Below are 25,496 nucleotides of genomic sequence, written 5' to 3'. Positions count from 1 at the left end.
AATTCAAAATGGCGGGGGAACCGCTTGTTTTCGTCAAAAGATGAAGCTTTTACTGACTTTGCAACAACTGTTGCCCTGCAGATGAGACGTTGAGAACGGTGCTCAACAAAGAAAGAGATTGAGGCTGGTACAGAGACGGACGGGATTTAACCCGAGTTAGTGGCCGCCGCCGGGGATGTCCCGGGGATCGAGGAATAGGGGCATACTAGAGAAGTAGCCACTGGTAGCAGGGCGTCGCGCCGGAATACTAGTAACCGGTTTCGGATGAGAAAAATATGTTTCCATTGCTAACTGCATGCATATTTACAAAGAAAACGATAGAAACTTTCCTTCCCGGACAGGAAACAGCACGCTGTAGGCTTATTAGCATATCACCCACTTCCGTCGCCGGCGACGATTCTTCTTTAGACGAGAAAAACACAGCCACAGGCCCCCCCGCTGAACGTCGTGCGACTGGGTCCGAGGTGGTCGCACGACATTTCGAGGATTTCCCGTTTATTGCCGTCGTACGATTGTTTTGATCGTCTTTAGACGGCCAAAAAATACCGTCGCCGGCGACGTCGCCCACGACGATGATCGCACGACTCTAAAATGTCGTAGGTGTAAAGAGGCCCTTAGTCCTCTGACACACTCCACAAAATGGTAGCTCAAGTTGGTCGTGAATATCTAGCAAAGTCAGGCATCTTAATCTTGTAAGCATTCACATTCCCAAACAGAAAGGGTTTCCAAACAAGTGGCAGAAGTGGGCAAACACAAGCACGAAATGGTGAAATCTGAACAACAAAAAATAGGATTACCAAACCGAGGGCAAAACAAGGTATACTACGTCCAAATGGTAGCTACGTAGGTTTTCCAACACGTGGATCTGTGGACTCAACCCAACAGCGACCCCAACAAACGTGGCAAAGATATTACACTTAACTAAACTGGTCCCTAGTGAAATCTTCTGCGAATTATTCAAATCCCAGAGAGGGTATGGCACCTAACCTGTTACATATTCATCCCAAATCCCTTTTCGTGTGTGTACTCATTCCACCCACATTTCAAAACCACAAACAAAAAACAACACATAGGTCTTTTTCCCAGATCATAAGCTTCAGGAGAAAGATGTTCACAAAATATCTTTGCATCTGATATAATTGTGCAAGTCTTCCACCACATGTGTAGCTATCACAAAATGGGTGTGGCCCTCTGATTCAGAACCCATCAACCCATATACAGATAAAATTCGCCAGTATTTAATAAAAGCCAGCAATTATGACGAAAGGATATACTATGACCTCCATTGACCTAATTAGGAATCTCGTATCCTCTATCTTATCCTGGAATTTTCACTGCTATTTGATTATGGAGGTACGTAACCATCAATCAAGGAAGGGTAGTACAGAATTCCAGCCCTAACGGAGTGTCAAAGGTGAGCGTTATGTGTTGTGTAGGTAGCAAGCGAGTGACAACCGAGGTTTATCCTCCTCTAACACTTAACAATCCACTAACAACAGAGACAACTCTCTGTCGCTGTGTTTTCCCTGCGTAATTTCACGTGTGAGGCACATAATGGTAGACTTTCACAAAGAAAAACTGAAGAAAGCGTGCTCCAAATCTTGACAACTTCTCGACAAAAAATTTCTAAACAGAACCTGTAACTTATTTGACTGGAAACGGAAACGCAGAGGCAAAATTAGAGGGAAGGGAGTTGTTTACTTTCAGCAAGCTGTGTGTTAGGGAGGCATGGATGCAATTATTCCTGATATGACCTGGGTGTATTTTCTTACAATCCAGCAAAACATGCTCCGTCAAACTCAGAATAGTGAGGAAGCAGTACAACAGGGGCTGTGGACTGAGGGGAACCCTTGTTGAAAGAGGCATGTTGTCTGGTCTGTACTTGACCTTGCCGCTGTGGTGAAACAATTATGATAGTTGTGAGGGTTTTTATGCTGTGTCCTCCCCTGACATGTGCCCCCGTGTTGGTCCGGTCAGGTCACCACAGGGCACATATTCACCAGTGCACTGACAGGTCAAATTGGGGACCCAGTATGACACAGCACTCCTAGTCCAAGAATGGCAAGCAAAGGAAAGAAAACCTCTTCTAACCTACTACTACACACATAGCTTCTTGAGTAACTCTTAGTCTTATTCTTGTCACCTTTTGGTAAGAATTTTCTGTGGAAAATGTTGTTTTTCTTTCATTTATTTTGGCCAGTTTCGAGAGCCACGCAGGTAAAATGCACTGATTATGAAGAAAACACAATATGGCTACTGAGAAAAAGAGAATAAAAGATACACAGAAAGAATACAAAATTAGAAAACATTGCTTTCCACCAAGTCGAAGAATATATTTATTTATCAGAGTGCTTAAGTTGTGTCTTTAACCTACTTTTGAAGTAAGCTTATGATGGAATATTCTTGCCAAATTGGAAGTTATTTCTACATGTGCATCTTCACTTTGAATTTTCCCAACAATATCCAGGTTATTTCTTTGACTTGGTACCAATAGTAGCCAGTAGTAGAACAGATAACAAATAAGTCTTCCCAGAAAACTTAAACCTCACCATGGATTGGCTGTCCCATACTTGCGTGCAAGATAAAAACAAAACAAAACATCATAGTTTCACAATCCTCTGAGATATAGTTTAAATTGGGTCCGAAATAGAAAAAGGTAAACATAATCGTCGATTACTCTCACCCCCCTCCTCACACCGATTCTTCGATGTAGGTGTCAAACTGGAGATGGGTTCAAGGGCGTGCTTTAGGTAAGGTGTGCTAGGTCATGCATGCGACACCCACCCACGATTTGCTGGTAAACAATTCTCAGGTCCTAAAACTACAGTCAAACCTGTATTAGCGGTCACCTTTGCATAGCGGCCACCTGCCCATAGTGGTCACTTTTTGTCGGTCCCTTGGATTTTTCCCATTGACATAAGCATTAAGAATTAGGCTATAGCGGCCACCTGTCCAACGCGGTCGCGGCCAGACGATTTTCGGTCCCGCGAGTACAGTAACACTGCCGATAACGGCCAATGTGCGCCGGTGGAAGCCGCATCGCCACCGCACGCCGGGTTCAAAATCTTCATTTTTTAATGCAGTTATCAAGTTTATGTGAACTCAACTTTACGGGATAATAATAAAGAAAACAAGAATGTTTTATCTTCGTTAGATTATCCATGGTTTGACGCGCGCGAAGTCAAGTATTTCTTCACATGGCTTGCGTTTGTACATCGTAGCATATTTGACTATTTCTGTGCATTTGGATTGGACAAAGATTACGGTAGTTTTTGGAAAATACAACCCGCACATGTATCTGATGCGCTAAGTTGGCGAATTATTTCAATGTCGGCCCAATATTTCCGTTTTCCCCGGGAATTCATCCGAAAATGTGCCCAAACACGATGTTCAAAATGGCGGAGCAGCATAAAGGTCATCGGAAGACACCACTGTTGCGGAGGTATAGTGTGTTAAATGTATTTTGCTGCAAACTATCACTGAGGATAATTACTGAACCAAAAGCTTCAAACTAAATATGGATAACATTACTATCTTGTAAAAGTTAGGCTGTTGCAATTTTCTGAAAAGAAAAAAGCCCTCAAAAGAGCGAGCTTCCTCTCATTACCCTATTAGCATAATGGTAGAAGCCGATCATGACAAGCAAACAACAACAGATTAGGAAAATTGTCGCCACGATTTTGTGTTTGAAAACGGTCGAAAACGAACAGTAAGTGGCAACTGAGCAACATATATTTTGTTCTGTACTAACTAGGGGGCATTTTGCTGCGAAGAACTTTGTTTCATATGATTAAAACTCGTTGGTGACGCGTGTGCCGGCAGCGAAGCAGTCGCGAAGGATCAAGAGTTGAGTATGGCGATGCTGGTCTGTTCAGACATGAAGCTCGAGCAGACCATGGATTTTGGAGTTGGCAGATACAATAATTCTTTTTTCAAGCCCATAATAGAAGTAAAAGAACAACAATCGAATTTCTAAAATGTGCCTTACCTATGTAATGTTAAATGTGTACTGTACGGTGAATAAATGTATCTCAGTGGGTACTGAAAACATGTGTCACTCGTGGTCAATTAATCAACATTTTCTCCATAGCGGCCACCTGTCCTTAGCGGCCAGTTTTGGCCAGTCCCTTGAGTGACCGCTATAGACAGGTTTGACTGTAGTAAAAATATGGCTCATCCTTAGAACGCAGTTGTGCGACGTAGCAGTTATCAGAACAGGAGCTCCACGATTGTAAAAGACTACGTGTTCATTCAAATGTTGGATGACTTGACCCTTGCATAGGAAGGCCAAAGCTTTCAGGGGTTACAGCACAGAAACAGTCCCGTTTTCTGGACAATCTATGCTCTACAATCTAGTCCAGCCATCTTCTAGTCCACCTCTGCAACTAAAAATGTAAAATCTTGCTTGATCACGATGTTCTATACAAAAAGATAAGCTTGTTAAACATGTTGAGTAGAGTGGAGTAGAGTCTTCAGCCAGGTAGGAACTGAAGATGTGCAGTTTGAGACTCAATTCGTTAACAGTTTATCCTCTGTAATGCATAATGAGTTAAATTATTTGTATACTCTGTTATAGAACTAGGTATCATACCACAACAATTTCTTGTTCCTTTCAATCTTCAAAAGTAAGGAATTTGCTAGATTTCGAACATGGAACTTACACAAGACTGTTTTGTTTTTTGTTTATCTTGTTGTAACGTACTGAAAACATTTTCACCAGTCAACTTCGCTTTCTGTCCCAAACTTTCACAGGCTAAATTTTCTGTTTCATCCAAACTTTTACACGGATATGTTGGCTAGATTTGCGTGACATCATGAAAGAAAAGCGCTATTATTTAGTAAGAGCTGTAACAAACTAAAAAGGCAACTCAACCCTCTGGTCACAAAATAACAGATACAAGAAGTAACTAAAATGAAGAAATCTCAGCCTTTTCCCCAGTGAGTGTACGTAAAGTTTATGTAAACCTAACGTCTTTACACTATTTCGTATTTAGAAAATTGTTATTTGCAAATGTAGCTCAAAATATGACAATCTGCAGTTTGGTTAGTTCTGAGAACGGGCAGTTTAGCAGCCATTCAAGAAGTCAAACTTACAGTTATAATATAAGAAATAGAATTCATTTAAGAAGTCAAATTTACAGCTGAAATACAAGAAACAGGTTAGACTTCAGGTTTTGTTCTCAACTATTTCTGAGGAAAGATAAAGAATGTCTTATCTTATAGACCTTGGTACGATTAAAAACAGTCAGGACGAAAACAACGAAATGCAACTCCTCTTAACACAAGTAGGAACAACTTTGAAAGAGGAGTTAGAATTGTACAAGTAGAGTTGTTGACAAGATTTTTTAGTGTTTTGGATCGACATGCCAACCCCTGTTATCTTATATCAGGTAGCACTCAAAAATATCTCCCTAAATCGCTTAGGGGTTCTCTTGTTGATTCCTTCCTACATACCGAGGTGCTTAAGTTTCTCCCAGTAAACAAGACAACAAAGAGTTTCCAAAACACTTCAATGGACTGATCTGGAAAATAAATAGTTATACCTGCACAGCTCAGGAGCCAGGTATTTTCACACGATAGATGGAATTAAGAAAGTTTCTAGCTTTACGGAACAGTGCTTGCTTCAATCACAGCGTTTCTTTCAAAGTAGCTGTTGTTTTGAATGAACATGCCACTTTTCTTGTGTGTGTGTGTGGTTTGTGTTTGTGTATGAGTGGGTGTATTACAAAGGTTGTAAGGTTTAAACACTTGAGAGATGCATACAACATAGAGAAATCCTATAGTCCATCTCTGAAAGAGATCTCATTCACTCAAAACTTCAGCTGAAAACCAAGCTTAGGCTGTAGTAACTGAAGTATAGCAAGTTTTAGGTGTTCCTTGTGTTCCACATTGAAATACATTTCTGAACATTTCTTCATTGTTTTAATTTCGTTTTGAATTAAAATAAGACTTGTGCTTTTCTTGCTTTAATACCTAAAGCTCTAGATATAAAAATGTATCAGTGTAAGCAAGGAGGAAACCTCCTTGGTATAAGTAAAAGCCCGATCAAAATATCAGCTTTCGAAACGATGCCTATCTATGGTACGCAATCTCTAGGGTTGCAGTTTCACTACGACATCGTAAACAACATACAAATCTACGTTTTCTGGTAGAATCTAGCTGCAAAGCTCCTCTATTCTAAGCCCAGGTTTACTGTATTTTTCACCAGCGTTCTAAAAGTAAATCTTTGCGAGTAAAACAATCGGTCTGTTTGGTCGTAGTGGGTCGGCCAGTTTGCACAAGTCATCATATACTTGACGGCGATTTTTATCCTCCTTATTTACTGCGGCTCGGTAAATGGCTGTGTAAAGCATCCCACTGGCGACTGCAAAGATCGTTAGCACGTGTGAATATTTGAGGAGGTTTTCTCTCACGATGTCTCGGGTACGCCGGGCGTATATACGAACCACGCCGGCCGTTGGAAAGTGAGTTTTCGTCGCGCGAGGCTCGACTACAAACGCCCGTTGTACGAATCCATCTTTTCCCGTCCGCACTTGTCAGCGTTCGTCGACGCTCAAAGATTCTAACCCGCAGATTTAAACTTCACAGACAAAAATCTACAACGGAAAACGCTTTGAATGTGCGAATCCTAAGAAGATTATACCTTTTGGGTGAATAGAAAGGCTGTTGTGGTCAGACATCATCGCGAAAACGCGGCCTTGTCGACAACGTTTCCTCTCGCGTCTGGGAACCGGGCTCCCGTCCCGACGTGCGGTGTGTGTGGATTCCACCATTTCTTCCTTCTCAATACATACGTACAAAATCTTCCTAATCTCACCGACAGACCTATTGAATCACAGACAATCCGCGAAAATTATGCACGACTCGAACCCGGGAGAATTTCTCGCCGTGTACGGAGGGTTTGGGCGAGGTGTGGGGTCCGACGGCGGGCGCATTCCCCCGCGCCATACTGAGCGCATTGTCGTCGGCCTTTTGATCTGGCTGGGGAATAGACCATGCTTTCATCTCCACAAAAAATGGCGTCCGAATCTCGAAACATCAACCTTTTTTTTTCTACACACAAAACAGACAATAAATTCTCTTATACCATCTTTAAAACGCGTGAACAAATCCTTAACGTGACGTTTTTGCGGAGAAGTTAAAGTGAGCGATTTTTTCCAGGCGAGTTCGGTACATACGGCGCCTAGTCAGGGCTCCGCTGTCATCATAAGGACAAACACTCGGCCTCTTGACACGCTCGGGATATCTGGCCTTCGCTTCCAGCTGCATTTGCGGCCAAGGCCCTGACCGAATTCTTAGGACAAGTTCCTAGCGTTACCCTTTAAAAAGCCGACCGGCCGATCCCTGCCGTTACTGTCGGGGGAATGTTAAAACAGTGGCCGACAACACGGCCCGACAGGTTCCGTATTAACGGGTCCCCGCGCTACCAAGGTCACCGATTTTTACCGCGTTACACCTTTCTCTCAACACCTCCTGTATCGGTACGTTTAGACCAGAAACGCCCATTCAACATTCCGTTAGAAAAGAAAACCTAACCGAACTAGAACAGTGAGCAAACGAGCTTGGACAGGGGAGTTCGTAAACACACACACACCGAGCGACCCTAGTAAAAAAGAAATCCTTTCTCTTCGGTCCACGCCCTAATGTGGTTCTTCCTAGATCCTACACATGTCGAAAGATCAAAGGCCTGTGGTACATCATCTATGCAGGTACATATCTGGTTAGTTCTAAAAACGGAGGGAGAGATTTGGGAGGTAATAAATACAGCGGGACCTTGAAATGTCCACAGAGCGCTAGGTTCACCGCTGGGGCAGTCACGGACCATACATATGTGAACCCTCGCTTCCGAGAGAGAGGCCGGGGCGATCTCGGGCCAATGGCGTACGATGGTGTAAACCGAATCCCGCAACTTCTGTCACAACACAGGCAAAGGGCTTGTCTACTTCGGTGTCACTTAAGGATTTTTACAGAACTTTAAGGCTTTTGTATCCACCAGGCAGTGTTACAGAACATAATCTAGGTATCTTTGTGCCCGACGAGGTCAAATGAAACGGTTAACCTCAATGCACGGACAGGGTTACTCGAGTCCACCGCGGACGGTCCGCTTATTTTTCTCGCAGTCCTAACACAGAAACGGAAACCCTCCGGACAATGTGACAATGAATAACCTCCCAAAGACGACCTCCCAGACCTACAACTCTACACGTAGCTCTGTTCTACACCATCAGAGCAAGTGTACATACAAGAAAGAGCAATGCCCTCTTATCAATTCGATCAACAACAGACCTAACTCCTATTCCCTGTTCAGTTCAAGTATGGAAGTAAAAATACCAAGGATGGTCAACAATTCGGGATGGAATCCTCTTTCCGTGTAATCCCCAAGGCTTTCTCCTCACCATTGTTGTGATAAACACCAGGAAGACAACTATTTATTTCATTTGTGTCTTTTGTTCCTCTTTTTCTTCTTCTTATATCCAGTGTTATTTCATCTATCCATTATCCAAGTGGTCATAATGTTTCAAAAGCTTTTAAAACGCTTAAATGACGAACTCCTTTATCACCATAGAAGAAATATTCATTCATAAAAAGCAGAAAAGCCAATACCAATAAAATTCTACTTCTATAAACACTGTAAAGACCTTTTACATATGTAAAGAAAGTGTGGGATAAAAGGCTTATGTAAAAATTGTCTTATTCCATTTCTAAAAGAGCCTTTAAAATATTTTGATGACTACATCCTTTATCATCATCTATACAGAAGACATATTCATACTTTTATAAAAAGTAGATAAGAAAATACCAATGAAATTCAAGAAACAATGTGTTAGAGTTCTACAAATGTAAAGAAAGTTGTATAAACGTTTTAGATAAAATGCCTTATCATATATCTATAAAAGTCACATGGGTTGAAGATCAGGTTAAAATGTATACTCAATACTTTTCTCGTATAAAAAGTTAATGTATCTAGTGACAGATATTTGTATACGTTTATGCGTGTGCGCGATACAGCCGGAAGTACCGCTATACGGGGTGTCAACATGTGCAGGCCGGCGTATCTAAAGCGCTGTATATACGTATATAGATGTATGTGTATACGTGAAGGGCAGGCTCCTTACTTGGTAGACGAAGATGTCGTCGCCTCCCCCGTCGGGTGTGATGAAGCCGAAGCCCTTGGACACGTCGAACCATTTGCAGACGCCGGAGCCGCTGTAGTCCGGGCCCTCCCCGGGGTCCTCGGCTCCCCCTGAAGGAACGGGAAGAGCAGGGGAAGGATGAGTGAGTGCGGCGGGGGGGCACATGGGGCGGTCAGCGCGCGGGACAGGGCAACAATGGGGTCGGCGGCGAGGTCCTCACGCGCCGCACGGCTCAACCTTACAACACGATGGACGGGCTACTACCGTCCTCCGCGATCGACAACGAACATGGCGGCCTCCCGGTGATTTGGACAGGTCCGGGGAAGGATCGCAGTCCCTACGCGCTGTCTCCGGTCACTCCCGGGCGACTAGCTTGACCACAAGGGGCCCTGACCACACCAGGACGGCGTGGGCGGCCGTCACAGCGCGCGGGGCACACTGACCACGCCGATCCCACCCCGTCATGTTGACAGTCGGAACTGTTGCACAGGGTTCTACTATAGACACACAGAAGTTGTAGCACAGAACCCCGGTAGTAGGGTTACGAGTATGGTGGTGGTGGGCGGTACGTCCACACACACAGATACACACACGCTGTGGCGGTTAGGCATGGCCGCGATGTGCCACGGTCTTCATCTTCAATTGTAGACGTGAGTTTACGTCGGGGAAGCGATGGGAAAAGTGGGGCTGTTAACCTGAGGCCATGACGCCGTGCTGTACGCGTTGGCTGCGCTGGGCGGCTTGACCGGGGCCTTCTCTGCTCGTTGTTGCACGATGTCCTCAGTCGGCACACCGGTGGTCTCCCCGTCTCTCGACCCGTAAGGAGCCCTGGTACACTTCCCACTCTCTCTCTGTTTTGTGCCGCTACACGTGACGCACAATTACATGGCTCTTTGCCACTAATTACACATACCAATCAGCGGCCGCCCTGGCAACAGCCAATGGCGTGGCCGTGCTACCTGTCATTGAGAATAAAATTGATTATCCAAATCAAATTCAAACCGTCGATAGGACCGGGATTTCACTGACCCCAAACGGGTGATCCGACAAGGAAAACACGCCGCGCTATGCGAGTGTGCATGTGTGTTTTTGTGTGCTCTGTATCATTGCGAAGTGCGAGTGGAAGTAGGGGAACACGCCTAGAGCGTAGGACCAACGGTATTACGCTGTTTTGCGAATGTACGATATCGTGGAAAAAGTTCAAAGGTCAAACGAAGCGGAGGCAGTTGGATTCCCCTCCCCCTCTTTTACCTAGCGCAAACTTCGCGAGCAGAATGCGCTTTTATTCTTTCCTTCTTTTTTCCCACAAGTTTGTTTTTCCTCGGAAACCAAGAGTGAATCTAGTAGCAGGATTTAGCAGGATTGGTGAGCGCGTCTTTCACGTCCCCCCCCCCCCCCCCCCCGTCCCCTCTCCCGAGGGTGCCCTCACACCCGCCCCCTTCTTTGATTCGGCCGAAATAGGCCGGCTGCGGTGGCGCCGGCCGGTCTACCCTCCGCCCTTTCAGCAGTGGTCAGGGATTCCACGCCGCGACAAAATTGATGTTCGCCTTGGTACAAGGACGGCGCGGCCTGGCGGGCACTAGTTCGTGACCCTTACTCGTATTACACCCCGCGCGCTACAACCTATTCCAGCTCCGCGTTTATTTTTCCTTCCGCGGCGTCTTTCCCCTTGTGAGAACCATCTTGTGGAGCCGTGTCGCACACAGGACCGCCCGCGACCTTTCGCGACCCGCCCGGCCCCCGCTGCGCCCGGGACCCATTGTACGAGTTGATTTGTGCGAGCTGGACAGAGCGCCGCCCTCTGGCGTAGCGTGTGGTCTGTCTGTCCGGCCACTGCCCCGGCCACACAATGACCAGCCTCCAGGGCACATTTTTTTGGCGGGAACACTCCTAAAAAAGGCACTCCGCAAAACTAAACCCCGTACAAACAAATCAGCGCAAAAAGTCGCGGTGTTCAAAGCGGCATGCTTGTACACGTACGTGCGTGTTTTCAACATATGTCAACAACCTGATAAAAGGGCAATGTGCGAAGTTTTTTCCCGAACATAAATACAGAGAGAGAGAGAGTGGGAAATGTTTGACGACTTCTTCCGCCCTTCGCTTTTTTGTTCTGAGTACTCTGTACTTCCGGTCATCTGACCCAACAAAACCACGTGAGCGCTGCTGCGAACGGAAGTGCTTCTTACAAGGTTATGGCGGCGAAAACGCGTTTTTGTTTTCCTCACTAAAATTTGTGCGCGCTGCAATTTTGTACGTCGTCCGAACCCGTAAACACGAACACAGTACTACCTTAACGCGCTTTTATACTATGTATAACACCTGTCGATGACAACAGGTGAGAAGTCTACCTGTACGGCCACTGTCTTCTTCACTTACCTGTTGTGACGTCGCTCGGACGGAGTGCCTCGGCCATACGGTTGCGCCGCGTGCGTGCGTGTGTTGTGTATGTGTTCCTTACGTGCCTTCAGAAAGCCACGCACTATGGCGGTTTATAAAGGCAACCTGTTGGCTTGCCGCCAAAAAAATCATGGCGGCCTGCCTGCCTGAGTCACCTACGACGGAAAAATCGTTCGATCTCTCAGCGCCGTCCGAACGTTACCTACACGTGGGAAGGGAGCAGTTTTGCATGAATCAGTCGTTAATATTTTATGACAATACTGTCAGAACAAAAGCTGGACATCCGGCCTTTGGAGGTTTCCAGGAACTGGAGCATACCACCTTTTGACCGGGACAAAGACCTTTATTTCTTCGAACAACCAAGGAGGAGGTTCCTTGGAACAACCAACCGATAAAAACGGAGTATTACATAACAACTGGTACAACTGTAGGGGACGACCGTTTGGTGTTCAGGGGCCGAAAAACAACACATTTCTTAGTAAAATCAAGGAGGTTTAGATACTCTCGTCAAATACTATTTAAACCTCCTTGGTAAAATAAACTATAAAGTCAAAGGCACAGCAAGAACATTTTCTATCATTTGTTTTATTATAATATAACTGCGCAATAGTCATTTTTTGGGTCATATCTTCTACACAATTTACCACCCTCCCTCGACAAGAACGAATTTTCCATTTTATTATAAAAAACAATCGCGATGACAAGAAACGACGAATACCTGATTGCGTCATTGTTATATAACCCCTTGCTTCAATGCTTTAATTATGAAGCCTACGGTATAAGCAATTATTACAAATCAACTGCTTCAATTATACAGCCTGCAGTATTTCAGCAATTTTCATATAATTACTTATTTCGATTATAAAATCTACGGTATTGAGCAACTTTGGTAATCCTTACCTTACCTTTCGTAATCACTTGCCACAAATTGATTCCTAACATCAATCGCTCTATACATTTAGCAATTGTTATAATCATTTGCTTCATTATAAAATCTACGTCGTAGGTATATGAAGTCATTCTAAATATTGATTGCTTCAATTACGAATCCTACGGTATTCAGCAGTTGTGTAAGGGCACATAGCCTACAAGCAACAGGCCATTGCTACAGCCATAGATTTCTAGCCTCCACCAGGCCTTCCTACGGGGGTACGGATCGTAGAATTCGGGGAAAAGGGCAGGAAAAATTGGGCATGAGAGTCAGTCCACCGTAAGGTTAACAATGAAAATGACAATGAACTTTATTGCATATTCATGCCCAACATGGGCTAAATGCATTAGGTAACATGAAGTAAAAGAAAAGGAACATTGTGCTATATTCCATCGAAATCTACAGTCTCTTCTCTCTTCTTGAAGCATTTGTACACAAATTCACATAGTTTTTCAATCATATCGTAGTTTCTAGAAGACATAAGGTTAACACTCTCGCCCTTGCGCCTGCAAATGAAACCCTTAAGCCCCCCTCTCACTGGACCCGCGGCACGCTGGCGGCGTCGCTGCGTCCTAAACTGGATTTGTGTTACCCTTGACTTTATAATGGGAATATCATTCAAAACGTACAAGTATGACCAAAAAGACAACAAAACGCACAAAGCTTAAAAAAGATTCGTTTTTTGTCGATGAAATTCGTTGAGTGCTTTATCAAACGAACCAGTTCAAAAAGAAGTCATCAGCAAAAAGCCAAAAAAGGCCCAGAGAGCTACTCTCCAAGCAGAGGAGGGGTTTCGGCTGGTTTTTGACGTGTTTTTAGGCGTTTTTGTCGGGCTTTCTACTTTGTCTTTTTTTTTTTGCTCTCTTGAAAAAAAAAAGACAAAGTAGAAAGCCGACAAAAACGCCTAAAAACACGTCAAAACCCTGCCGGAACCCCTCCTCTGCTTTGAGAGTACAGAGGGCCTGCTATGGAGGCTAGACGCACCCAGGTGTTCTGAAATGGCGCTAATGAGGGCCGCGTTCTATACCGAGCGAACTTCACTTCTGGGCGCTCGTCACAGAATATGACTCGCTTGCATTTTCACTGGCGATGGCTTCTTTTATTATCATGTCTTCTATTCTTTTATTATCATATCATCGGAGGCCACAACAGGTTAATTGTGTGTATCACATCAGCGCGCTCATCAATTTTCGCCTGATAAGTAGCGCTTCACTCGCTCCCGCAACTTACTGTAAATGCAGAAATGTTCGCGGTGGTTTTATGTTCGCGGTTTTCGCGGCGACCGTTTCACAGCGAACTTATATCACCGCGAACATTTTTGTCCATCACACTGTAGCGTGACTCTTGTAATCTCCAAGCAGATCCACGCCGGGCGCGAAAATCGTAGTATGCTAGCCAGGGAAGGTCCAGTCAGCCAGAGAGGGTTCATCAGCCGGGCTGATGAACTACGATAGCATACTACGATTTTCGCGCCCGGCGTGGATCTGCTTGGAGATTAGACTCTTGCGCTGCCGTGAAAACCACCACAAACACTTCATTTTCGCCTTCGCGCGAAATAAAAACGCGAACTTAAATTCATTTACAGTATTTCATTATTTATAGTTCATAGACTTTTGGATAAACAAAATCAAAAGGTACCGATAGAAAGACTTCAATAGATGTTTTGTTGTTATTCTTCTTGTTGCTACGACGCTTTTTGTATCGATGAACTTATGGCCACTTGTAACAATAATTCTCATGTAATTATCAAACGTCCCTTTTATGTTCTTACTCGGTATGTACTGAACATTGGCCCGGCTTTATTTTTCGTGTTATCAATTCTTTCGAGCGGTTTACATTTTCAGTTAGTCTTGTACAATAGAAAGGAATCAGAAAGCAGAGGCATTCGCGGTTGAGTTAGTCTCGCGATCGCTGCCAGCCATTTCGATGGTAATCACCATTGATAAAAATGCAAGAGAACAGATCTTATTTAATTTCAAACCAATTTTGTTTCGATATTCAAAACTGGTGACATGATATATAAGTGACATATTCACATTCACATTTGCATTTATTCAAAGGCTGCAAACAATGATTCTTTGACGATCTGGCATAAGGAGGAAGAAAAGTAAAGAATATTGTCGGTCTTTCTTTCTTTCCGTTCTTTCTCTCTCTATTTCACAGACGTACTACTAAGACAGAGTAGAGTAACGTCGGATGCAATAAAATGAAATATAACAAAAACGAAATAAAAGAAAATGATTTCTCAGAGTGTAGACAAACCTTTTCTAAATCATATATGCTATTGAGCGGGATACAATTATTCTCCAAGCAGAGGCTTCGATCGAGAGGGGTAGTTTTGTCCGGGATTTTAACGTCCAGAGGAGAGGAACGTTAAAATCCCGGACAAAACTAGAATGGCAACATTTTCGGGAAAATGCAGGATATTCCCCTCCCATTACCATGAAGTCTCTGCATAAATTATGCAAAGGAGGTCGGCATTAGCATAATTTATATACAGGTGTGTTCACCTCTCCTAAAGGTACCTACATCTGAAATATGACAATCGTAGCCTTTACGGTGAGGGATATGCATAAATTATGCAAATGAGGCCTCCATTAGCATAATTTATGGCCAGGTTTTATGACCCTTCCTAATGGTACCTACATCTCAAATATGACATCCGTAGCTTTCACGGTAAGGGAAAAACAAGTTTATGCCTAAATTATGCAAATGAGGTCCACATTAGCATAATTTATGGCCAGGTGTAGTCGCCTTTCCTAAAGGTACCTACAACTCAAATATGACATCCATAGCTTTTACGGTAAGGAAAATTCAAGTTTATGGATAAATTATGCAAATGAGGTCCTCATTACCATAATTTATGGCCAGGTTTCCTGACCTTTCCTAAAGGTACCTACATCTCATATATGACATCTGTAGCTTTTACGGTGAGGAATATACAAGTTTATGCATTAATTATGCAAATGAGGTCTGCATTAGCATAATTTTTGGCCAGGTGTGTTCACCTTTCCTAAAGGTACCTACATCTCAAATATGACATCTGCAGCTTTTACGGTAAGGGAAATACAAGTTTATGCATAAATTATGGAAATGAGGTCCTCATTAGCATAATTCATGGCCAGGTGTGTTCACCTTTCCTGAAGGTACCTACATCTCAAATATGACATCTGCAGCTTTTACGGTAACGGAAGTACACGTTTCTGCATAAATTATGCAAATGAGGTCCTCATTACCATAATTTATGTCCAGGTGCATTCACCTTTCCTTAAGGTACCTACATTTCAAAGATGACATCCACAGCTTTTATGGTAAGGGAAATACAAGTTTATGCATAGATTATGCAAATAAGGTACTCATTAGCATAATTTATTGTCAGGTGTATTCACCTTTCCTACAGGTACCTATATCTCAAATACAACATCCGTACATTGTAACATAAAGTACATATAACTTTCTGCAATACCATTAGTAGAGCTACCACCGCGCATCTACTTGGTTTTTGGCAGAAGAAGAAGAAGAAAGAAGAAGAAGAAGAAGAAGAACAGGCAAGCAAAAACAATATATCCCCCTTCCCACTGGAAGGGGAATATAACTACCCCTCTCGATCGAAGCCTCTGCTTGGAGAATAGGATACAATAGCTATTAGTCTGGTTGTAGTAGGTAAAGAAAAATTATCGGGCTCTCGAAATGAGACTCTATGGGCCAAACGTTCGCCATTAGTGTATCCCTGCACACGCCTAGAGTTCCAGACTAATCATGTCGTTTCCTTTAGACAAGCCAAAGTATTTCATACGGAGCAGTGGGGACACGCTTGCGTTATCCGCTGGACTGAAATTTCATCAATTTACTCTCCAAGAAGAGGGGCATGTGGGTCGTGTTTGTGTATTCTCCAAGCAGAGGCTCCGATCGAGAGGGGTAGTTTTGTCCGGGATTTTTTAACCTCTCGAGAGGGACGTTAGAAATCCCGGACAAAACTACCCCTCTCGATCAAAGCCTCTGCTTGGAGAATAGTGCTTGTGTCAGGCTTTCTACTTTGTCATGTTAGGTGACAGCCCGACAAAAACGCCTAAATTAACATGTAAAAAACAGCCGGACCCACTCCTCTGCTTGGAGAGTACATCAATTGACAATTTTGGTAAAATTAGAAATTGCTGTGATGTTGCTGACTGCCCCCGGAAGTGCTGACGCTTGGCCCCTAAGTAAAAGATTACATGGTTGAATATCTATAGAAACGGGTCATCATCATGTAACAAGTGTGCTCAAGGTTTTTCGGTTCCGCGCTCGTGAGTCGTGAGCCTTTCGAGAGGATTTCGAGGTGGATGGTTGAAATATTAGTCGTTACCATGGTTGCATGGTGGACGGATGGTATTACGGCAAAGTGTCGATCAATCAATCAATCACTCAGTCAATTAACCGAATAACCAGCCAACCAGCCAACTAACCAACCAACCAATAACCGACCAACCAACCAACCAACCAACCAACCAACCAACCAACCAACCAACCAAAACAACCAACCAACCAACCAACCATCCAACCAACCGACCAACCGACCAACCAACAAACAAATAGATCAATCAATCAAGGAATCGATAATCTCACGGCAGGTATATCTATAACATCTAGTTGTCCCGTAGAAAACATTTTAAAAGTTTCGGACTTTTCCGCTACTACTTGGTTAGCCGCGGCGACTGTTGGAGGGCTTCTTTTACTTGCAGTCTTATACATTAGCCCTAACAACAGTCGCGGTGCCCTCCGTTAGGCCTTCGGTAGGCTAGGTAAGGTTGTTATGAGTTGAGGGACTTGCAAAGTTCAGACTCCAAAGTGTTCCGACACTTCGCAACTTTTTTAGGCCGGAATGGAGGTCACCGCGACTGTTGTTAGGGCTAATGTATAAGACTGCAGGTAAAAGAAGCACTCCAACAGTCGCCGCGGCTACTCCTCGGTAGTAGCTAAGTGGAGACGAAGATGTGTCCTTCAAAAGAATGCATCGACCTTTGTAATGTTTTTTTTTTTAATGTTACCAATACAACTGTCGTATTTTGAGATAGATGTCCGGCAGTGCCCCTTTACCCTCCTGGACTTAAGTTTAGAATATCCAAAGTAACTTTTTTTAATCCAACACTTCCAAACCTCCCCTTACCTTACCTCAAGGCAACCAAAGCAATATTGGGCCCTAAAAGATGGAAATAAAAAAAATGCTGAAGTCTTTATGGTAGTGACATTTACTAACACTGTTTAGCACATTTGTGAAGTAACTTTGCACTCTGAGAATTTCAAAACCGCAAAAACGAGCCGTACAATAATCCCCTTAGTTTCGCGAGCCTAAAAAAACCCGCGACGATTTTCAGTGAGTTCTCACATCACACTGACGTCATATTTTTGCAACATGTCGCTATACATTGTGATAGTGTTGTTTGAACTAATCATGTACAGAAATGACTAAATAAAGTGACTTTCAAACTCCAATTTTCGGGCCCTAGTATTGCTTGGGTTTCCTTTAACTTCCAGACCACCCTCTCGCCTTGTTTTCAAACCATCCCCAAGACGTTTCCCAGCTTCTGTTCTCTCCTCTGTTTTCTAAACTCCCGTGCCCAGGTGTTCAGTGTAGCCATCACCGCGCTGAAGACTTGGTGACCTCAGATCAGGTCATTCACCTCAGACGGCATTGACCTCGGGAAGGTGACGTCATCACAGCGGAGAGCTGTGTGGTGTACGTGACCTCCTGCAAGTGCCGCGTATTTATCCGGATTACTACCGGCGCTAGCTGCAGTAGGATACGTTTCCCGCTGGTGAGAGCACTTTTCAGTCAAGTGCGTGTGTACTGTGTGCGAAGTAAACTCCGAGCAGATATAGAGCGTTCCATTCGATGCTTTTGATGTTGTTTTTTTTGTTATACTTTCCTAGAAGAGTTTATTGGGGAAGATTGTTATCATATGCCCAATTTTTTTCAATGGGTAAAAATAAGGCGCATATGGTAAGGAGAGCAATATCTTCCCCACCCACCTCTGCTTGGAGAGAAGGTTTTCTAAACGTCTTTCTTCTGGTCCACGTTCCCTCTATAATCTCTATGCAGAGATAGGTTTGGCTCAGTGTTTTATGAGGATTTTCTAGTGTTCCGGCGTTTCTCAACCCCCCCCCCCACACACACACACACACACACGTATGAAAAAGTATTCAAAAAGGACACTACTGCGCCCTACATCTGCTTGGAAATTTGCGTATACGTCATGCGATTTTTTTTTTCGTCGTTCGCTTTTCAGCGTGTCTTTTATAGTGCCGTCGATCGTTTATAACAGTCTGGCTCCAGAGGTGACTAGAAAGAATAGAAATACTATTTATTAATTGGTCAGGTCATGAGACAGATAAGATAGGAGTTAGTCCGCTAAAGGAGTGCAGTTTGCTACCCCAGGAACTGTACTCCTGGTCGGCTCACTCCTCTGGCATGTTTATAATATTTGTCTATTTGGCCAATTTCTACTCTTTCCAGCCACATCTGGAGCCTGGTAGAGGCTATGTTTCACGGGTCTTGTGTTGCATGTGATAGTACAGTATATACTAGTGTAGTAGAAAATATCTAAAACCTCAGATGAAACTGTCAATAGTATATCTTCCTTTCTGGATCATAAATGAAGGTCTTACTGCAAGGCCATGCCCGTGGGCTACTGCTAATTGCAAGTACATTGTTGAAATATAGGGAGAAATAGTAGAAATCAGCCGAGGTACTCCGCTATACAGGGTAGGTCCGCTATACAGTAAAAGTTACATTTCGATGGACGAAAAAAATGGAACTTTACTGTATAGCGGACCTACCTTGTATAGCGGAGTACCTCGGCTGATTTCTAGTATTTTCCCAACGATAGTACGGAGCCTGGTAGAGGCTAGGAGAAACGTACATGTGACTGATTGTGACAGTATACTAGACTCTACCAGACTAACCGCGCCGGCTATAGGGAGAACATTTGCCGGGGGACTTTGGCCATGGAGGGTTTCATTCGCAGGCGCATATTCGACCCTCTCTCCGTAGCCGACTCCCTTCATACAATTCACTCTATTTGGCCAATTTCTACTATTTTCCCAGCGACCCGCGGGGCTTGGTAGAGGCTAACAGTATACTGTGGCTGACATGTTGGCTATATCTAGACAAGCTGGGTTTGACTTCTTTTAGGAGGCAGTGGAAGACGAAACGTTATCTGACGGTACACATCTATATGCTCGTCATGTTAACTTTGACATTATTACAGGCGTCACAACCTAGACTCTCGCCGAAATAATTAAGTTTACTTCGAGTACTTTCGAAAATATTAGGTGAGTGTTTGCATTGCGTACACTTGTTTACGTAGATAGGAGGGGGATTGTTCAGTGATATCTCCAACGGAGGTGGTTTGATTTATTTAGCTTTCCTAAATGTCCATCTGATCAGGGCATGGATATCTTTTCTTTTCATACTATACTTCAAGACTTCCGATGATGACGTGACCGCCTCTAAACGCTTTCTATAAAACGATCAGAGAGCATACGGTACCTACCTGCGGTACATATATGTACAAAACAGCAGTGTAATATCAAAATCACTTCAATTATTCAGGTACATTTTTATAATATTTCAGTGTTTCAACTGTATTTCTTCAGTATTTCTACTGTTGGATCAAGGGGGCTTCAAATGAAAACCTCCTTGGTTAGATGAAAAGACTAACTGACCACAACTGACGTTGGCACCTGTTTCGTTGTCGCCTTGTCGTTTTGTTTTGTTTCCTTCATAACATTCTCCATTCGGTTTTCTCTTCATAATTCGAATTCTCTCTCTCTCTGTCTCTCTCTATCTCTCTCTCTCATGCCCTCTCTCTCTTTCCTTCCCTCTCTCTATCTCTTTTACGAAGACGACAATTTCAGTTTTAGTAATCTTGTAGATAACGCGTTGGGAGTTGGCACGTTTTGATAGTACTAGTAAATTGTTTTGTAAAATTAAAAAGAATATGTATTCATTTCTATGATTGACACTTGACAGTGTCCCATAGTTTTAGCGAGGTTATGAGTGCTAGGCCAGGAGTCATATCTACGACAAACTCTCCGTCACCGTTGAAGACTGCTCAAGAATGAACTTGTTGTCGTGAAGCCTCTACCAGGGGCCGCTGGTGCCGTTGGAGAGTTGAAATTTGCCAAATGGACAGATACGACATGCCAGAGTTAGCCGGCCGGGGAGTACATCTAGTTTCTTTTAGTGGCAAACTGTTTTTGTCGGCCGGCTTACTCCACTGGCGTGTTTCCTAGTTTTCGTTATTACTCCGGGAAGGAGGATGACCTCCTTCTGGGAGTATTGGAAATGCTTTTGTTTGCGCGTTCGCAGGTATAACTCACGATCCCGTTGTCGCATTGGTGTGTAACTTGGCATATCGTTTGCCTGGTTCGGCGTGGTGATGCACAATAGCTTTGTTACACCATAACTACTTTAAACGTCAATCCAATATCGTAATTGCATCCCTATAATTAATGCTATGTCCCACTGCCCTGCCATAGGGACCATGTTATAATCCGTTATGCATGACTGGAATACTTCAGGCAGATACGGGGTATAAATCTTCCTTACTTGCTGTGATCGTATAGTCACTGTTACATTGAAAAATAGACAACGTGCATCACCACACGCAACCTAGCAAACGATATACCAAGTTACATACCAATGCGGCAACGGGAATTGTGAGTTTTAGCTGCGAACATGTGCAGAGTGACCTCCAGTCTGTGTATTAAGTATGCCGTGTCCACTCGCAACTCGCATACAGTATGTGCGCACGGGACGGACGATGCACTTTTACGCACAGTGTGAAAATGGCAAATCTCTGGACCTTCAAACTTACCACACTTGTAGTTTATAATACGGAGGCTGTGACAATGTAAAAAGTTTACGCAGGGGATGAAAGATTGTTGAGAAATATCTCTCAGAAAAGTGCGCGCGCCAGTGTCACTTCCGGGTGGTTAGATCCGGTGACCTTTGGCCTTCGTGAAATGTTACGATAATATAAATATAAATTTTATTGCAAATAGCTTGATAGCTATAGATCAGGCCGGCCTGCAATAAATTGTGGAAAGAGGATTTACTGCATATTTGTGATTTCTGATACATCTTAGTATAAGGCTGAATGGTTCGTTGATAATTGAAAAGGGGCCATCTAGATCTAACTTTGTGACTTTTCCCGGAATTTCTAGATCCCATCTGTGCCATGCTGTAAAAACATACTTTTCAGCAGGTTGACCACTCCTGTATTGAAAGAAAAAGGTAAACAAACATTTCTTCTTTACTTGCTCTAAAACACTACTTGGACTGTGCAGAGATGCAATTTGTGTGGGTCAATACTTGAACATACTATAAATACTTCACGGAGAATTGTGTCCTACCAAGGAGGTCCTACGGACTCTTGTTTAGATAGCTTAGAAACATTTGTATTCCTTATGAAACTAAACTAGACAAGCAATATCTCATGAACCCTGTATGCTTATTCACTTACAACTGCCTTAAGAAGCGAGAAGAAATTGAACATGTACATAGCGGTATTAATTAGTATTTAGATGTATATTCTGTTACCACTGTAACTATTCTTCTGCTTGTCATCATGACCTGTACTTAGCTCATCAGAGCATAAACGTGCAATAAAGGCCTTTCATTCATTCATTCATTCATTCATTCATTCATTCATTCAGTCATCTATTTTGGCCAATTTGTACTCTTTGGAGCCTGGTAGAGCCTAAACCTGTCGTTCGACGAGTCGTTTTACTGGGCTCTCAGTGCAGTGCTACCGGTCTTTCAAGGACACGAGAGGTGAGCGATGGGCGATCATTTCTTACTCACGGCAAGAGCCTCCTTGTTCACGGCGGCTGTGGAACACACATGAGGTAATCAGGAAGTAACAAATGAGGAGGCACGCGCGCTGATCTAATAAGCAGCTACATTTGATGCACGCCGGCACCTCCGTGACGTCATAACGAGATGCAAATTTGTCCATCATTTTCCTTGTTGCCGGGGCGTTGGCCTGTATTTTCAGGTGAATCAGGAAATTCGCTCGAGGGAAAAAATGATCAGTTTCTCAAAGGAGGTTTAAAAACCTTATTGGTTTCTCAACGTTTCTTTCACTATAACCAAGGCCTTGCTATAACATCTTGCTACACAAAAGAAGGGGAAAGATTTGAATAATGCCTAATACATTTTGAAAAAGGATAAACATTTAGAAAAAGAATTGACAGAAATCGAGGAAAATAAGGATGAGTTTCTCTCAGTTTCGTTCTCCAACTTCGCTATACAAAAAGAGACAAAAGAATAAACAAGACTTTATGAGCCCTAGATTCCGATGTTTATTTCATGATGTTGCATATCGGGCATATGAGTCATAAATTTGGGAGTGGCTCGAAAAATACCTGCACTCAGAAATTAACAATAGACGGTGACGGCTTCGTCTTTTTTTTAACCAAGAAAATACCAAGGGACTTACTGAACATGATTAATCATCTTCATCTGAATATTACTCATTTCAAAAGAGGCCAGTCGATTAAGCCATTACCGTTGTTAGGGGGCGCTCTTTCTTTCATGCATCCTCAGTGGTTGGGTCATTTCAGGGCTCGAAATAATATCTAATACCAGCTCAGAAAAGGACAAGAAATAGATCAGACTTTTCAACCTAGGAATGATGTGTTCAAAAATTCGTATTTTCCTAGAACGATCGTAGAGTGGAACTCGTTGCAACCAAGTACCGTGGAAGCATCCTTATTAGACAGATTTCTCCGCCGCGTGCCTGCGAAGTAGCCTCCTTCGCAGACTTCCTAGAAAGGCGGCGTTTATATTTGGGGGAGGAGGGGTGTGACACGATTTCTTGCGCGGGCCAAGCTGGCCTGGGGCCAAGGGAGTTATGTCGCCAAGGGACGACCCCCTTTCTATCCAAGAATAGAAAGGGGGTCGTCCTTTGGCGGCATAATTCCCCTGGCCCGTGTAAGAAAAATCGGCCTGTGTAAGATATCGCCTTTCTAGGAAGTCTGCGAAGGAGGCTACCTGCGAAGCTGGTGTGTTACGGAGAATGGCGGTTATACCGGCTATATAGATACAGATACAGAAATACTGGGTGCATGTGCACCTTTGTGTACCCAAATTTGGAGCTGTGCACCTAATTCTTGACTGTGGGTGCACCAGTGCACCTAGATATTTTGGTAGACTCTCGAGGAAAGGCACTATCAGTCATTAGTATACAGACTGTTCTTGAAATTAAGTGTAAGAAAAAGCAATATAATCTTTCTTGTACCAAGGACATTACATAATGTCCTTGGTTGTACCGTACTATATCACTAGTACTTAGACTTGTTTAAGATTTTGAAGTTAGCTACATACAGAATTTCAGATTGAAGCAGTAGGGTTTGTAAATATGTTTTGCTGACATTCTAGTTTATTCTATGTTGTGCACCTAAAATTCTTTCTGTGCACCTAAATCTTTAAGTGCACACCAGTGTAGCCTCTACCAGGCCGCGCGGATGGCTGGAAAAATAGTAGAAACTTGGCCAAATAGAGTGAATACTAGTACTAGTATGCTATAAAGGGAGTCGGCTACGGAGAGAGGGTTCAATATGCCATCCACGGTCGCAAACTGTAGCTTCTATAGCGGACTAACTCTTCTGGCATGTTATCAGTCTATTTGGCCAATTTCTACGATTTTTCCAGCGACCTGTCCCGGTTTTTGTCCGCTCTGATAAAAAGGTCACAATCTTCCCCACCAACCTCTGCTTGGAGAGTAACACCAGTGCACCTATTCCCAAAAATGAATTTCGAGCCCTGCCGGGTCATTGCGATTGTCAAAGGCTCGCCGACGTTGTTTCCGAGAACACCGCGGGATGTCTGGCCCTTTGTGTGGTCTAACAATGCCGCGTTCCCCCATAGGTGTGGGGTACTTGCGGTGGTCGCTTGGAGGTAGTAGCCTGGTCCCAGTCTCTAGGGTCGGCTTAGTGGTGTTTCAGCGGGCCAGTCAGTTTCTGATGGCCTTTCTACCTCTGGCTGCCATCCTACTTCCGCTACACCCTACTTCCGCTGCCTTCCTACTTTTCCGCCGCCCCTAGGTGCCGAGCTAATTAATCCAAGGCCGTAAACAACACCCCGAGCGGGCTAAGCTGTCTGGGCGGGTGAGGGTCACTCACAGTGCCGTAGAGATATCGGGGAGGCACCGAGGGTATGGATTCCAGGCTAGGAGGTAGGAACGTTACGAAGTCTTAGTCATCGGATCAGTCTTGTCTTGTGTAAAACATTTCATGGATTTAGTGAATGAACTAAGTCCTCTGGCGATTGGTTCTGTTCTGGGAAGGGTACATGTGCGGTTACTCAAAGGAAATTACAAAAGAATAGGTAGATGGCATTTGTAAATTACAGAGAATATCAGAAAGAAAGAAAGAAACGCAAATACAATGTGATATCATAATCTAGGTAAAAAAAAAACTCATAATTTTTTTTTCCTGTATGGTAAATTGGCATAAAATCTGGTCAGCCATTCGGACAGGTGCTTTCTGGTCCTCCCCCAGTCAAAAGCAGTTGTGATAGCTCCCTAACATTGGTCCTTCTCCGTTCACGATCAGTTACGATCGTTCCCCAATGACCTGTTACTCGTATACACAGCCACATATTCCGTGTCTGGCGGTTTATACACTTATACAACCATAGCGAAAGTGATTTGGCGAATTCTGCAAAGGTCAACGAATTTTTGGTCATCAAAATTTGACGTCGACGTTGCGTAAGTTTTCGTACACCTGCGTTTTCTTTTAAAATCGACAGGTGTCCTTGAAAATCGGCTTGACAGAATGGAATGTAGCTATGCATATATGCGCTCGAGGAATGTTTTGGTTTCAAATACAAGCATGTTTCTGAAAGCCGAGAGCGGAGTTACGTTGCAATGATGTACATAACGAGGTTGTGTAACACACTGCAGTACTACATTAGCCTCGAAGGGGGCGCTGCACAGAGCGACCTGGGGTCAAAAGGGGGCGTGACCGGCCGTACATTCACGCACGCC

The 25,496-nt window shown here is 43.7% G+C and overlaps 1 protein-coding gene across 2 annotated transcripts in view; it reads right to left on the bottom strand.

The window, feature by feature from the left end:
* The window catches only part of LOC136428886 (protein lin-28 homolog A-like), a 38,207-nt gene extending 26,598 nt beyond the window's left edge, over positions 1–11,609 (bottom strand). The window contains exons 1-2 of one of the 2 annotated variants that reach the window (XM_066418708.1): positions 11,511–11,609; positions 9,117–9,244 (exon numbers count right to left, since the gene is read on the bottom strand). In XM_066418708.1, coding sequence (XP_066274805.1) covers positions 9,117–9,244; positions 11,511–11,547 — 165 coding nt within the window. In that variant the 5' untranslated portion in view covers positions 11,548–11,609. Of the gene's footprint in view, positions 1–9,116; positions 9,245–9,829; positions 9,997–11,510 lie in introns of those variants that run through there. The other variant, XM_066418716.1, reaches the window with a different exon arrangement.
* Positions 11,610–25,496: the final 13,887 nt, after the last annotated feature.

Source organism: Branchiostoma lanceolatum, chromosome 1 (genome assembly GCF_035083965.1).
Source record: "Branchiostoma lanceolatum isolate klBraLanc5 chromosome 1, klBraLanc5.hap2, whole genome shotgun sequence".
Lineage (NCBI taxonomy): Eukaryota > Metazoa > Chordata > Leptocardii > Amphioxiformes > Branchiostomatidae > Branchiostoma > Branchiostoma lanceolatum.
The sequence above is the reverse complement of the archived record's forward strand: the minus strand, read 5'-3'. Positions and strand labels throughout refer to the sequence as shown.